Below are 15,000 nucleotides of genomic sequence, written 5' to 3'. Positions count from 1 at the left end.
ATCTCAAAAATCATTTTATTAATTATACAAATGGAAGCTTTCTGTCCACCCCACCCCATCCTCCCCCACACACGCCACCACCACCATACATCAGATTTCATCACCCTCTTCCTCTTACATCTACACAAATGTCCCTGTCTTTCGTTTATCCATGTGACCTCTGACAAACAGTGATGTGTTTCTTTTTAGTTTTTCTTCTTTTTTTTTTTTATTAAATTTCATGGCTTATGAATTGCTAATTAACAACTGTTAAATTAAAACAAGACCCTGGAGCATAACCATCATTAAATCCAGTTAAATATATTTGTTGTTGATTCAGCCAGTAGCAGTTTGGTCTGGATATTTTGTTTGGTTGTTGTTGTTATTTGCCTTCTCTGTATCAAACTAATGTATGCAGTCTCTGAGCAATGGTGGGGACTTTTTTATATCTTGTTGCTGTTGTTGTTGGTGGTGATGGTGATGCTGGTGATGATAGTGGTGGCAGTGTTTTCTTCTGAAATTTATGTCTAGAATTCAATTCACACAATGGTTGTGTGGTAGGAAGCTTGCTTCCCGACTACATGGTTCCAGGTTCAGTCCCACTGCATGGAACCTTGGGCAAGTGTCTTCTTCTATAGCCTCAAGTCCTCCAAAGCCTTGTGGGTTGATTTTGTTGACAGAAACTGAAATGAAGCCCATCATATATATATCGTTCGTCGTCGTTTAACGTCCGCTTTCCATGCTAGCATGGGTTGGACGATTTGACTGAGGACTGGTGAAACCAGATGGCTACACCAGGCTCCAATCTAATTTGGCAGAGTTTCTACAGCTGGATGCCCTTCCTAACGCCAACATCATCATCATCATTTAATGTCCGTTGTCCATGCTGGCATGGACTCAACGGTTTAACCGGGGCTGGTAAGCTGAGGGGCTGCACCAGACTCCAGTCTGATTTAGCATGGTCTCTACGGTTGGATGCCCTCCCTAATGACAACCACTCTGAGTGTGTAATGGGTGCTTCTATGTGCTACCACCACATATATATGTATATATATGTGTGTGTGTGTCCTTGTGTCTGTGTTTGTCCTTGCTTCTCCAATTGATAACTGGTGTTGGTTTGTTTACATCTTCACAGCTTAGCAGTTCTTCAAAACAGATTGATAGAATAAGTGCCAGGCTTTTTAAAAAAGCAAAAACTCCTCAGGTCAATTTGTTTAACTAAAATAAAAACCCTTTGAGGTGGTGCTCCAGCATGGCCATGGTCAATTTACTGAAACAAAATAAAAGAATGAAAGAGTAAATGAAGCAGATTTTATTTATCATATAATTTGCTTCCTCCACCACCACCACCACTACCAGCACCAAGACAATCTCCAACACCATGGTTTTCGCAAACAGCACCAATCCTACCACTGGCATCAAAACTATGACCCCAATGCAGTTACTATTGGTTTCAAATTTTAGCACAAGGCCGGCAATTTGGGGGGAGGGTGTAAGTTGATTGCATCAACTCCAGTGTTCGTCTGGTTCTAATTTTATTGTGATGTTAGTTGTCAGCCATTTTGAATGTCAATTTGGAAAGAAGGATGGTGGTACTGCCAATTACATCAGACCTCAGTACTTAACTGGTCTTTCGTCCTTCTTTTAGACCCTTGAAGGATGAAAAGCACAGTTCAGTCTTGGTGGGATTTGAGCTCAGAACATAGATTTTAAAAAAAAAATGTTGGGACAGCTACCACAAGGCATTTTATGCAACAGCAACAATGCCAATAATCCAATGTTCTTCAAAATGTCATAATTATTTAAAAAGAACAAACAAAAAATAAAACTAAAGATTTTGTGTAAATATTTTTATTAATTTTGAAAATGAATTTCCTAGATGTAATAATAATATTTGTTCATTTCAAGAGAAACTACCAGAAGTTTATGTAAAGAAAACATTTACATTTCTCATTGTGAAACTCAGTGGGTGTGGCAGAAAGCATGGCCTTTGGCATCGTACACTGATCAAAAGAGTAATGGTTGTAGTAGAGGTGCTGCTGTTAGTGGTAGTGTCGGTGGTAGTAGTAATTCTAGTGATGGTGGCAGTGGTGGTACTGTTGCTAGGCTGGTGGTGGAGAGGGGAGGGTAATGAAGACAGTTGTGGCCTTAATGGTGATGCGATGATGATAGTGATAACGGTGCTGTTGATGGTGGAGGTGGTGTTGGTGGTGGAGGTGGTGATGGTGTTGGTGGCAGTAGTAATTATGGTGATGGTGGCAGTGGGGGTGTTGTTGTTGTATTAGTGATGGTGGCGGTGGTGACCATAATAATGATGATGGTAGTGCTAGTGGTGGTGCTGGTAGATAGATAGATACACACTCTACAAAAGAAATGACCAGATGATTGATTGGCCTGAAATTGCTCATCAACATCCAAACATCTGTCACTCATACTTGTTCTCTCTCTGTCTCTGTTTCTCTCTCTCTCTCTCTCTCTCTCTCTCTCTCTCTCTCTCTCTCTCTATCCATATATATATACTCATGATAGTAAGATTGTGATTTCAATAATTCCTGGACCGAGCAACACATTGTGTTCTTAAGCAAGACACTTCATTTCACGTTACTCCAGTCCACTCAGTTGGCAAAAATGAGTAATCTTACGATGGACTGGCGTCCCATCCAGGTGGGGAACATATACACCACTGAAACCAGGAAACCGGTCCTCAAGAGCTTGGCGTGGCTCACGAAGGAAAGACTTTTTTTTTTTCTCAGTTCCCATCTACCATGTATTCCTACTGGACTTTGGTCAGCCCGGTACTAATGCAGTAGACACTTGACCAAGGTTGAGCGCTGCAGAAGTAAGCCCATAACCAAATGCTTGGGAAGCATGCTTTTAAACCACAGTTATGCCGTGTGTGTGTGCGTGTGTGTGTGTGTGTGTGTGTGATTGTATATTTGTATAAGGATGTATTATAATCAAGAAATAAAATTATTTAATATAAGAAACAAAATAGCAGAGTATATGTATATATATATATATATATATATATATATATATATTTATATATATGTGTGTATATATAAATATAATTCTTTATAATTATTATAAGCTGCTATTTATTCTTCATTGTAATTAGATATTTCATGTTGATTGTAATTAAAAAAAAATATTCACATAATGAATGAATCAGTTATCAATGTAATATTGGAAATTGGAAATTACTTCTAATTAAAATTGTACACACACACACACACACACACGTGTATATATATAAAATATTTATACACACATCTATGTATATATACAATATTTATATGCATATGTGTGCATAACGGAACAAATTTTGCCATCTATATATATATATATATATATATATATATATATATATATATATATATATATATATATATATATATAAATATATATATATATATATGTATGTAGGTATGTATATATAAAGGCTTTGGTGTAGCAGTTAGGGTGTTGCACTCGCAATTTCCAGATCACGGGTTCAATTTCCAGACTGGGTAGCACTTCGTGTTCTTGAACAAAACACTTCATTTTACAATGGAATGGTCTTCTGATCAAGGGAATGTTTGAGGTACTCGGGTAACCACTGGGGTGATGTCATTTGAAAGCTAAAACGATGTAAAGTGCATTGTGACAAGTGATATATAACAACATTTTATAGTCTACTCGATACCATGATATATATATATATATATATTCTCCCTTTTGTTTTTACTTGTTTCAGTCATTTGATATCCTTGTTGCCTATTTTGATTTTAATCACCTTATTTTGAAACCGTATGGATAATACCGTACCAAATTCTGGTTCCTGAACTTAAGTACCTAATTCATCTGAATCTATATATATATATATATATATATATATATATATATAGAGAGAGAGAGAGAGAGAGAGAGAGAGAGAGAGAGATATCTATATATTATTTCAGTTTCAGTCGTATAAAGCCATATCACTATTCCATTTCATTATATTCCAATAATTTTCTTTTCTCTGTCTTTTGCAGATGACCATCGATGTCCAATCATCGAACCTCGACCTGATTTTAAGATACCAACGTGTTCAGCAGGCCTGAGCAGTACGTCTATAGGATGCTGGAGAAATGGTTGGGTTGTTGTCATGTCAATCACATCTGGAGTCCGACGGACGTTTGTTAAGGGTTGTTTGAAATACCTTAAAAAAATGTGTCACAAAGCTAATCCTTGCATTTTGCAATTACGCTCTCCTGCCTGTAATCGTCTGGCTCCACACATATCAGAATATTCCATAGAATATGCTTGTGTTGATGGTAAGTCCGATGCATTTGTTCTGGGTTTTGTTGGTTTATTTGGGATTTTTTTTTTGTTTTTGTTTCATTTGATATTCCATTGTCATTGATTTGTGTATTGTTGTTGTCTTATTGCAGAAGAGATTTTGGTTTTCCAGGAGTTTGGTTATTTAATTCTTTAATTTGTTTTGTACTATATATATATGGGTGCATGTATAATATATTTGTCTATCTATCTATTTGTTTATCTATCTATCTATCTATCTGTCTTTATATATATATGCCTATCCATCTATTCATCTCTATCTATCCATCTATCTGTCTGTCTTTCTATCTATCTATCTATCTATCTATCTATCTATCTATCTATCTATTCATATCTCTCTACTTATCTGTCTATTTCTATTTATCTATTTTTAAAATGTAAATACTGGGGTTGATTTCTTCAACTAAAATTCTTCAAGAAGGCGACTCTGCATGTCTGCAGCCTAATGACTGTAACAAGTAAAATAAAAGAATAAGAGAATATATATGTGTGTGTGTGTGTTTGTGTGTATATGTATATATATATATATATTCTTTTATTCTTTTACTTGCTTCAGTCATTTGACTGTGACCATGCTGGAGCACTGCCTTTAGTCGAACAGTTCAACCCAAGGACTTATTCTTTGTAAGCCTAGTACTTATTCTATCAGTCCATTTTGCCAAACCACCGAGTTATGAGAACATAAGCACACCAACATCGGTTGTCAAGCAATGGTGGGGCGACAAACAGAAACACACATTTAAATAATATAAAGAAAATAAAACTCAAAATGACTGGCTAGAACACCTTTGATTTTGATCATATGTTTTCTCAAACAGGATTATCCCAGGGCTAAATAGCTACCACCACCACCACTACAACGATAACAACAACATTATTTATTTATTGCAAAATTCAGATTAAGCTGTTTTCAAAATATATTTAATGATTTCAAATTCCCATGGTAGAAATATATTTATTTTCTAAAACTTCACTTATATTATTTATTTATTTACTTAAATAATCATCTCCTTTTTTTTCTCCATTTTTAACATCTCTCTCTGGTTTCTAAGAAATCATCAAAATATTTTATCAAGATTTCATTTTATAGAGAAAATTTATATTTTTATTTTAGAAGATTAAGAAAATGAGGAGGAATAAATGTGGTCTTTACCAAAATGTATTAAACTTTGGAGAATCTTATCTACTTTTGGATGTCATTCATTTCTAGATATAAAATCATGTTTATTTGCTTTGAGAAGAATTCTTTAACCATTTAAGATCGCTTTAAGCACTAAAAAATATACACATGATATCATCATCATCATCATTGTTGTTGTTGTTCTTATTAAGGTGGCAAGCTGACCGAATCATTTGCACGCCAGGCAAAATGCTTGGTGGTATTTCCTCCATCCTTACATTCTGAGTTCAAATTCCACCGAGGTCAACTTTGCCTTTTATCCTTCCAGGATTGATAAAATAAGTACCAGTTGCTTACTGGGGCTGATGTAATATATATATGTATAGTTGTTATTATGCAAAGGTAACATAAGTCCAAAACGTTGCTTTTTCAGAAAACAGAAAAATAGTTTTACCATTCTATAGCAAAACCATTGCACTACACTTTGATAATTTTCATATTTTGGCATCTGAAGCAGCTGGAGATACGATAGTTTGATCAAAAGAACCCGTTATTGCAAGCAAAAATAAATATTGTAAAAAAAAAAAAAAACGCATTTGGTCAAATTCGGACACACAACAGGTTAACATAATAGCAACGATATGTATGTGTGGGGGGTTGGGGGGGGGGGGGGTATACAATGAATTTCTTTCAATTTTCGTCCACCAAACTCACTTCTAAGTCATTATTCGGCCCCGAAGCTATAGTAGAAGACACTTGCCCAAGATGCCATACAGTGGAACCAAACCAAGAACCCTTTGGTGAGAAAGCAAACTTCTTACCACTCAACAATGCTTATTCCTTGTCTTTTTTCTGTTGATTATTTTCTTAAAGAAATATTAATTAAAGCATTTTGCTGCCCTGCACCATAATTATATTGCAGAGAAATATTTTGCGTCATAAAAATATAAGTTTATTAATTATTCCTTTCTTTTGGTTCTTCAAGATCTCTGCTGCTGCCTTGTAGCCAGGAAGTCTGTGATATTGGACTCTAAAACAGAATCCTAAATATTTTCCAAAATATTGTCATTCTATGTCATTCCTATCCATGGCTATGTAACCACATGTATGTGTGTGTATATCTATGTGTGTTTGAATTTATATGTGTGTGTGTATTTCTATGTTTCTATCTATGAATATATGTAATTGTGTGTGTGTGTGTGTGTGTGAGAATTTGCATCTTTATACACATGTTTGTATCTATATGTATGTGTGTGTGTGTGTGTGTGTCTGCATCTATGTGTATGCATGCGTTTGTTATTTTGAAATGTACAGATTGTATGTGTGCTTTTCTATAAATGCCTGGATCTACGTGTGTATGTGCATGAGTGTATGTGTGTGCATGTGTTTGTGTGTGTGTATGTAATTGTGTTTGTGTATGTGTCTGTGTAGGTGTGTTGTGTGTGTTTGTGTAGGTGTGTTGTGTGTGTGTTTGTGGTTGTGTATGTGTATGTACATGCTTGTGTGTGTGTGTGTGTGCGTGTGTCTGTGTCTGCGTTTGTGTGTCCATATGTTGAGTGGCAGAATATAGGACGGCAAATGTTGATGCCAACAAGACAACAGAATGGTATTAATTGTGGAGAAAGTTGGCTACAATGTCAGCCACACAACCCAATACACACATACATGCACACACGCGTGCACACACACAAATTTACACATGCAAACACACACACAACACAGATACATAATAAACTGATTAGATGCACAAAAAGACAAACAAATTCGCTGCATACATACACACATACACTTACATACACAAACACTCATACATACACCACCACATGCATACACACACACATACATATATATATACATATGTAGATTGCTGTGTATGTATGTGTATATATATATATATACACACACACACACACACACCCACACACCCACAAAGATCCAATCACACACTGACGTACGTCATACAGCACATGTTCTTAAACACATATACACATGCATCCACACTGATATATATATATACTAAGATACATATAACACACACACACACACACACACACACACACATATACAGCTCAACATAAGCAAACACAGACGTATCCTATATGCCACAGAAAGCTGTTTGTTATGAAAGTTATTGCATGCAATAAGGACATTAAGTTGGAGGATATTGTCTTTCCAACTCAGTGGAAAACATTATTATGAATACTCCAATTATATTTGCGATTTCTGTTCTTTTATTAATAAAAGAACATTTATTTACTCAGGAAAACTTTGAAACTAAAAGCAGATTGTATTTATGATTGTCATTGTTACTGCTGTAGTTGTAGGTTCTTGTTGTTGCTGTCATCATCATTATTATTATTATTATTATTATTATTATATCAATGAATTGGCAGAAATATTACCATGCTGGACAAAATGCTTAGTGGCATTTCTTCTGGGTTTGTATTCTAAGATCAAATGCTGCTGAGGTTGTCGTGGCTGTGTGGTAAGAAGCTTGCTTCCCAACCACGTGGTTCTGGGTTCAGTTCCACTGTGTGGCACCTTGGGCAAATGTCTTCTACTATAACCTTGGGCCAACCAAAGCCTTGTGAGTGGATTTGATACACAGAAAGTAGAAGTCCGTCATATGCATATATGTGTGTGTGTGTGTGTGTGTGTGTTTATGTTTGTGTGTATGTGTTTGTTCCCCACCATCGCGTGACAACTGATGCTGGTGTATTCATGCCCCCCCGTATCTTATCAGTTAGGCATAACAGACTGATAGAGTAAGTACTAGGCTTACAAAGAATAAGTCCTGTGGGGGTGGGGGTGGATGGCAGTCAATTTCTTTGACTAACACCCTTTAAGGCAGTGCTCCAGCATGACCACAGTCAAGTGACTGAAACAAGTAAAAAAAAAAGGAATAAAAAGCTTTTTGAAGTTGATAGAGTAAAAGTCCAGTTTTTACCGAAGCAGTATATGAAAAGAGGCCACTGCAAGGGCAAGAGATCAGCTGTCTCCTTCATCAGGCAGGAACACACCAGACTGAAAGAGGAAATGTATAAGTAGATTATTAGAGAACAGCAAAATATAATATCATGGGAGAACACAGTTAATAGTCTAAAATTTGGCTGGTTATTAAGCTGTTAAATAAATGGTTCTCTACAATAATAATAATGGCTATGAATGTGAATATTGTGAAAGTCTGAACATAAATTGATAAATTAGACACAGTAAATTGTTTGAAGATATGTAATTATTGCAATTATTGTGTAAATAATAATCCCCAGTTGTATCAGCTTCACCTACACAAAGCAGTGCACATTATATCATGCCATAGCCTACGCAAATATCGGCTGGCACAATGAAACAGAAATACTCCATATAAGGTATTTTTCGATGTTATTACTATTATTATTATCATCATTATCATTCAGGTCACTGCCTGGAATCGAACTCGGAATCTTGGGGCTAGTAGCCCGCGCTCTTAACCACTACGCCATATACCCAAGACACCTAATGAAGGCTGGAGGGTATATCAGCCGAAACGTTGTGTTAACAACAAACAAGATGAGGACAAATATCCGTCAAATGTAAATAATGCAAATCGACCCCAGGACTTATTCTTTGGAAGCCTAGTACTTATTCCAGTGGTCTCTTTTGCCGAACCGCTAAGTTATGGGGACGTAAACACATCACCATCGGTTGTCAAGCGATGTTGGGGTGACAAACACAGACACACAAACATATACACACACATACGTATATACGACAGGCTTCTTTCAGTTTCCGTCTACCAAATCCACTCACAAGGCTTTGGTCAACCCGAGGCTATAGTAGAAGACACTTGCCCAAGGTGCCACGCAGTGGGAATGAACCTGGAACCATGTGGTTGATAAGCAAGCTACTTACCACACAGCCACTCCTGTGCCTATGTTGTATATGAAAGATATTTAACTGCTGTTTCTAGCTGACCAAAGGTCACATAGCAGCTTCCATTGTTTAGAGAAGTAAACAAGGTCAAGAGAAAACCTGCTAAAATTGAGATATGAGAATCTGTATTTTTAAAGAAGTCTAATACAGAATGGCTCTCAAGGCTAAGGGAATGCTAGAGATTGGTCTAAATATCTATCAAAGAATGGATATTTCAGTTGAATAGAGAATATTCCTTATGTTTCTTTCAAAAGAAATCTCAGAAACTCTGAGAAATTTGTTGTAAAATGTAAATGTCAACAGCATGACAGTTGGTTATATGGGCTGTGTATGGGTGAGTGGAGAGGGTGGTGAAAAGAGGAGAAAGTGAGAGAGAGTGTGTGTGTGTACATTTGTCCTGATTTGTTAGAGAAAGCTATATTCACATAAGATGCCATACACACACACACATACTTGTAGATTGAAATGTATATTTGCATATGTGTGTGTGTGTTTGTGTGTATATGTGTGCTTGCCTATGTCATTACATATATATATATATATATAAATGTGTATATATGTATTTAAATATATATATTTGTATGTGTGTGTATATATATGTACATGTGCATGTATGTACACATACATGCACATGTGTGTGTGTGTATGTATAAATTTGCAGTATGTATATGTGAACGTGCATGTACATATATGTGTGTGTGGTGCCCCAGCATGGCCACAGTCTAATAATTGAAACAAAAAAAAGGTAAAAAAGGTGAAGGATATGTGTGCATATATATATATATATATACCTACATACATGTTTATGTGTGTATAAGTATGTACGTAAATGTACTTATATACATATATATGTATATGTGTCTGTATGTATGCATATGCATATATATATGTATATATATGTATTATAAGTATGTGTATGTTTCTATATTAACATAGATATATTCATGTATGTGCGTGTGTGTGCGTGTGTGAACATGTGGTTGTGTGTGTATGCCTGTGTGTTTGATATATATATTGTCTTAAAGGGCAACTCCACTTCAACAGACATACAATAGAAAAAGTATTTCTTTGTTTTGCTTGGGAAGTCATTGAAGCAATCATTCAATGATACAATTCAGGTGTGTGTTTAAGATGTGTCGGTAGGTGCGTCTGTACGTCCATAATCACGTGAATTAACAAGTGCATGTGTGTGTGTGTGCATGCGTGCGTATATCTATGTGTATTTTTATGCATTTGTGCAGATGTGTGGTAGAGCAAAGTGGAAACAACCAATAAGTTAGGTTAGAAATATAAAAATAAAATAACTCATACATTTTTCCAGCTATATTGTTATAAAAGGGTACCTTGTGTTTAAGTATAAACTATATGTATGTATATATATATATCTATCTATATATATATATATATATATATATATAGGTATAGATATGTACATACATACCTACATACATACATTACATACATATATATACTCCCTCACATTTTTATATAAATATGTACATTTGTGTGTGTTTGTAGTTATAATAGTCTGTGCATATAAGTATTTGTGTGTCAGTGAATATATTTAATGATCTATATATAAATTTGTGTGCTTGTGTGTGTGTGTGTGTGTAGGTAGATAGATACACAAATAGAGACCATTATATATGTGTGTGTGTATGTATGTATGTATGTATGTATGTATATAAAATTAATATAAACAGCAGTTTGCAATATTTCACACATATATACATACATACACACATATATATACATATAACCACACACTCACATAGACACACACACATGTGCATGTGAAATATATGAATGTATTTATACATATATTGGTGTGGACACATACATATACATGTTTGTCTAGTATATATATATATATATATATATATATATATATATATATACACACACACTTGCATATACTATAGATATCTATTATAATAGTGTACTGTGTGTGTATGGGGGTGGGTATTCATATGTATATATATATTTGTATGCATATATATGAGTGTGTGTACGTATATATATACATGTATGTACATCTATATATATATATATATATATATATATATATATATATATATATATACACATATACACACGTGTATGTATGTGTACGTGCCTTTCCCCGCTCTCTCCCTTTATATGTATGTATGCATGTATATAGGTGAAAGAAGCCATGATGTTAACTCTATGGAATGGTTTCGTTTTGCTTTTTTTTCTTTCTTTCTATTAGCCGTGTCTAAAATGTTGTATGCAAAGTAGAAAAGCGGTAAGGTCAGTATGTTACATGCTGTAGGGTGTATTAGAATGGCAGCTGGAAAAATGGTGGAAGAAATGCCATATATAATTGTCTGAAAGGACAATTGACTCATTAGCACTTACCATTTGTCAGTTGTTCCAATGTGGTTCCACTAGTGCTGTTGACTAGAGAAGTGATTAACTACTTACCTCCACATCAAGGCAGGGCCTGCTTGTTTGCCTGGTTGTTGCCAGTGGGACTCTGCGAATGGTGGTGGTGTTGGCAGTGGTATTGTTGTTGTGGTAGTGCGGGTGACAGGGGTGGTATGGGGTGATAATAGTGGCAGTGGGGATGATGATGGTGACGATGATGATGATGATGAATTGTAGTAATAATAATAATCCATTCTGCTATAGTCAGAAGGCCGGAAAGTTTGGAGGAAAGGGTTAGTTAGTTCCATCAACCCCCAATGCTCAGGTGACACTCATTTTACTGACCCTATAAAGGATGAAAAGCAAAGTTGACCTCAGCTGGATTTGAACTCAGAATGTAAAGCCAGAAAAACATTTGCTAAGTATTTTGTCTGGCAATAATGATAACAATCATAATAATAATAATAATAATAACAATAATAATAATAGTAATGGTTTCAAATTTTGGACAAGGCCAAAATTAAGTACCAGTTGCGTACTGGGGTCGGTCTAATTGACTGGCCCCTCCAAAATTTCAGGCCTTGTGCCTAGAGTAGAAAAGAATAATATTATTAACAACATCCTTTTGAGGTTGATAAATTAAGTACCAGTTGCACACTGGGGTCAGTCTAATCGACTGGCCCCTTCCTCCAAAATTTCAGGCCTTGTGCCTGAAGTAGAAAAGAATAATATTATTGTTGACAACATTGATAATGTTGCATATCCTCCCCAAAAAATGAATAGCAAAAACTCAAACGATAACTGGTGATTAAAAACACAACAGAAATTTGCTTTAAGGTCATTTGCAGTTTGTACTAAAAGTTTCACTTACATACACACACACACACACATACATATTTATTTATATATATATATCATCATATATATATATATATATATATATATATATATATATATACATACACATATTTATAAATATATATATATATATATATATATATATATATATATATATAAACACACACACACATATGTATGTATGTGTGTGTGTGTATGTATGCATGTTTATATATTATAATTACAAACTAATAATTTCAATAAATTAACTTTGTTATGTTCTGATAACAACAAATGAAAGGGTTAGTTTTTATCTGCCACCACCACCACCACCACCCAATTCTTTGTAACTTATTCTTTATCCTTTTGAAGAATTCTTAGCTCATGAATTTTGGCCTTTTATCTGGTTCCAAATATCAAATTCTATTTTATGTTTATTCGCATATACAGAAAAGAATGTATATATTAAGAATATATATATATATATATATATATATACACACACACACTCTGTTGTTATGATTCTAAAATATAACACTTAAAAACCTCATGGCATATCTATTTTTTACTCCTCTGATATTTTGCTTAAAAAAATGATTTTCTTAATGTATTAGACCTAATCAAAACAGCTGTAAGGGACAGATAAGGGAAGGATACACTTGATAATGTAGTCCTTACTATCTTAAAAAATGGAAGATTCTTTTAATAATGTAGTTCTTACTGTTTTAGAAAAGAAAAGATCACTAGCATAGCTAGAGTGTGTGTCACCCAGGGCAGCCCTTCAGTTTGTTGCTCCTAGGCCCCCACAAAAAAATACATGTCGCATACAGCAGACCCAAATGTGGTGCTGCCCCTTGTGCCTGCCTCTAGCTATGCTAGTGGTATGGATACATTTGACAATGTAGTTCTTACTATCTCAAAAAGGGGAAGAATATATTTGATAATGTAGTCTTTACCATCTTGGAAAAGAAAGGACAATGTAGTTGGCGGTGAGTGGGGGGGGGGATACCATGTTTGAACAGCAAGGATGGTAAACATAGTTGGAGCACCTTTGATCAAATATCTCTTTGATCAGAGATGACTCGGGGGGGCTAATCAGCAACAACAATACAACAGTGACAACAACAATAACATCATCAATGACAACAATACAACTCACAGTTAATGAGATATTATTTTAATAAACTAGAGAATTAACAATTGCTAAATAATTGGAAGCATCAAACACAAAACTTTCAAAATCTCCAAATATAAAATTTCTAAAATTCAAAACAATAATTAAAAACAAATAAATAACTAAAAGTAATTACAAGAAATGTGGCGTTGTTCATATTTTTAATTAATTTAATTAATTAATCTGTAAAACATTTACAAATCATCGTTAGATTTTTACTCAAATGCACTCATGACTGATTTTCTGGAGAAATTATTTCATTGTCCTCCAACTTGTTTTTTTAATTTTGTTGTTGTTGCTGGTGTTGTTGTTTAAAACTAAAGCCAGCCTTAAACATTACTTCATACTTTCAATGAAAAATAGACATGAAAACCACACACACACACACAACAACAACAGCAAAGAAACAGGACAAGAATTAGTATTATAATCTTCATCCTTTTCTCCACTTCTTCGTACATCCTCCTCCTCCTCATCATCATCATCATCATGGTTGTCTTCTTTGTCTCCTCCTCCTCCCTCATTCCAATTCTATGTTGCTGTTCTTGTGATTGTCATCAACTTCTTCCATTTTCCTTTCATTTGCTTCATCATTTTAATCTGTTTTCTGCTTATTTGTCATCATTTATCAATTTCATCATCACCAACAACAACTACAATCTCCTCTTCTTCTTCTTCATTATTGTCATCATCATCATTGCCATCATCTTTTTCATTCTTCTTCATTCTTTATCATCATCATCATCATCATCATCTTATTCTTCATCATTACTGTTATCGTCTTTTTCATTCCTCTTCTTCATTCATCAGAATTTTCTTTATTCTTCTCTTTCTTCTGCATTTGTCGTCTTTTTCTTTTCGATTTGTCTTTTTCTTCTTTTCCATTTTTTCTTCATCATCATCATCATCTTCTTTTTCTTCCTCTTCCTTTTTCTTCCCCTTCTTTCTTTTCTTCCTCTTCTTTCTTTCCTTCCCCCTCCTTTTCCTCCTTTCATTCTTTCTTTCCATTCTTCTTCTTATCTATCACAAACAAATTGTACACAGTATTGTATAATACTGATTGAATAAACTCTGTACCTAACTGGTGCTTTATTTTAGAATATGGAACATTTGGGCATTGGAATACGGGACAATATGGGACATTTTGGTGCTGCTTATTTGGCACCACTGATTCAACACTGATTCATGCATCTTAATTTCTCTCTCTCTCTCTCTCTCTCTCTCTCTCTCTCTCTCTCTATCTATCTATCTATCTATCTATCTATTT

The 15,000-nt window shown here is 34.7% G+C and overlaps 1 protein-coding gene across 1 annotated transcript in view; it reads left to right on the top strand.

Annotated features, from left to right (window-relative positions):
- Window positions 1-15,000, top strand: part of LOC106878166 (synaptogenesis protein syg-2) — a 166,618-nt gene that overhangs the window by 703 nt on the left and 150,915 nt on the right. The window contains exon 2 of the mRNA XM_089363935.1: window positions 3,996-4,277. Coding sequence (XP_089220061.1) covers window positions 3,996-4,277 — 282 coding nt within the window. The remainder of the gene's footprint in view (window positions 1-3,995; window positions 4,278-15,000) is intronic.

This window comes from Octopus bimaculoides, chromosome 15, assembly GCF_046866305.1.
Source record: "Octopus bimaculoides isolate indiv1 chromosome 15, ASM4686630v1, whole genome shotgun sequence".
NCBI classification, from domain to species: domain Eukaryota; kingdom Metazoa; phylum Mollusca; class Cephalopoda; order Octopoda; family Octopodidae; genus Octopus; species Octopus bimaculoides.
Note: the sequence above shows the minus strand (reverse complement) of the source record. Positions and strands in the feature narration are given on the sequence as shown.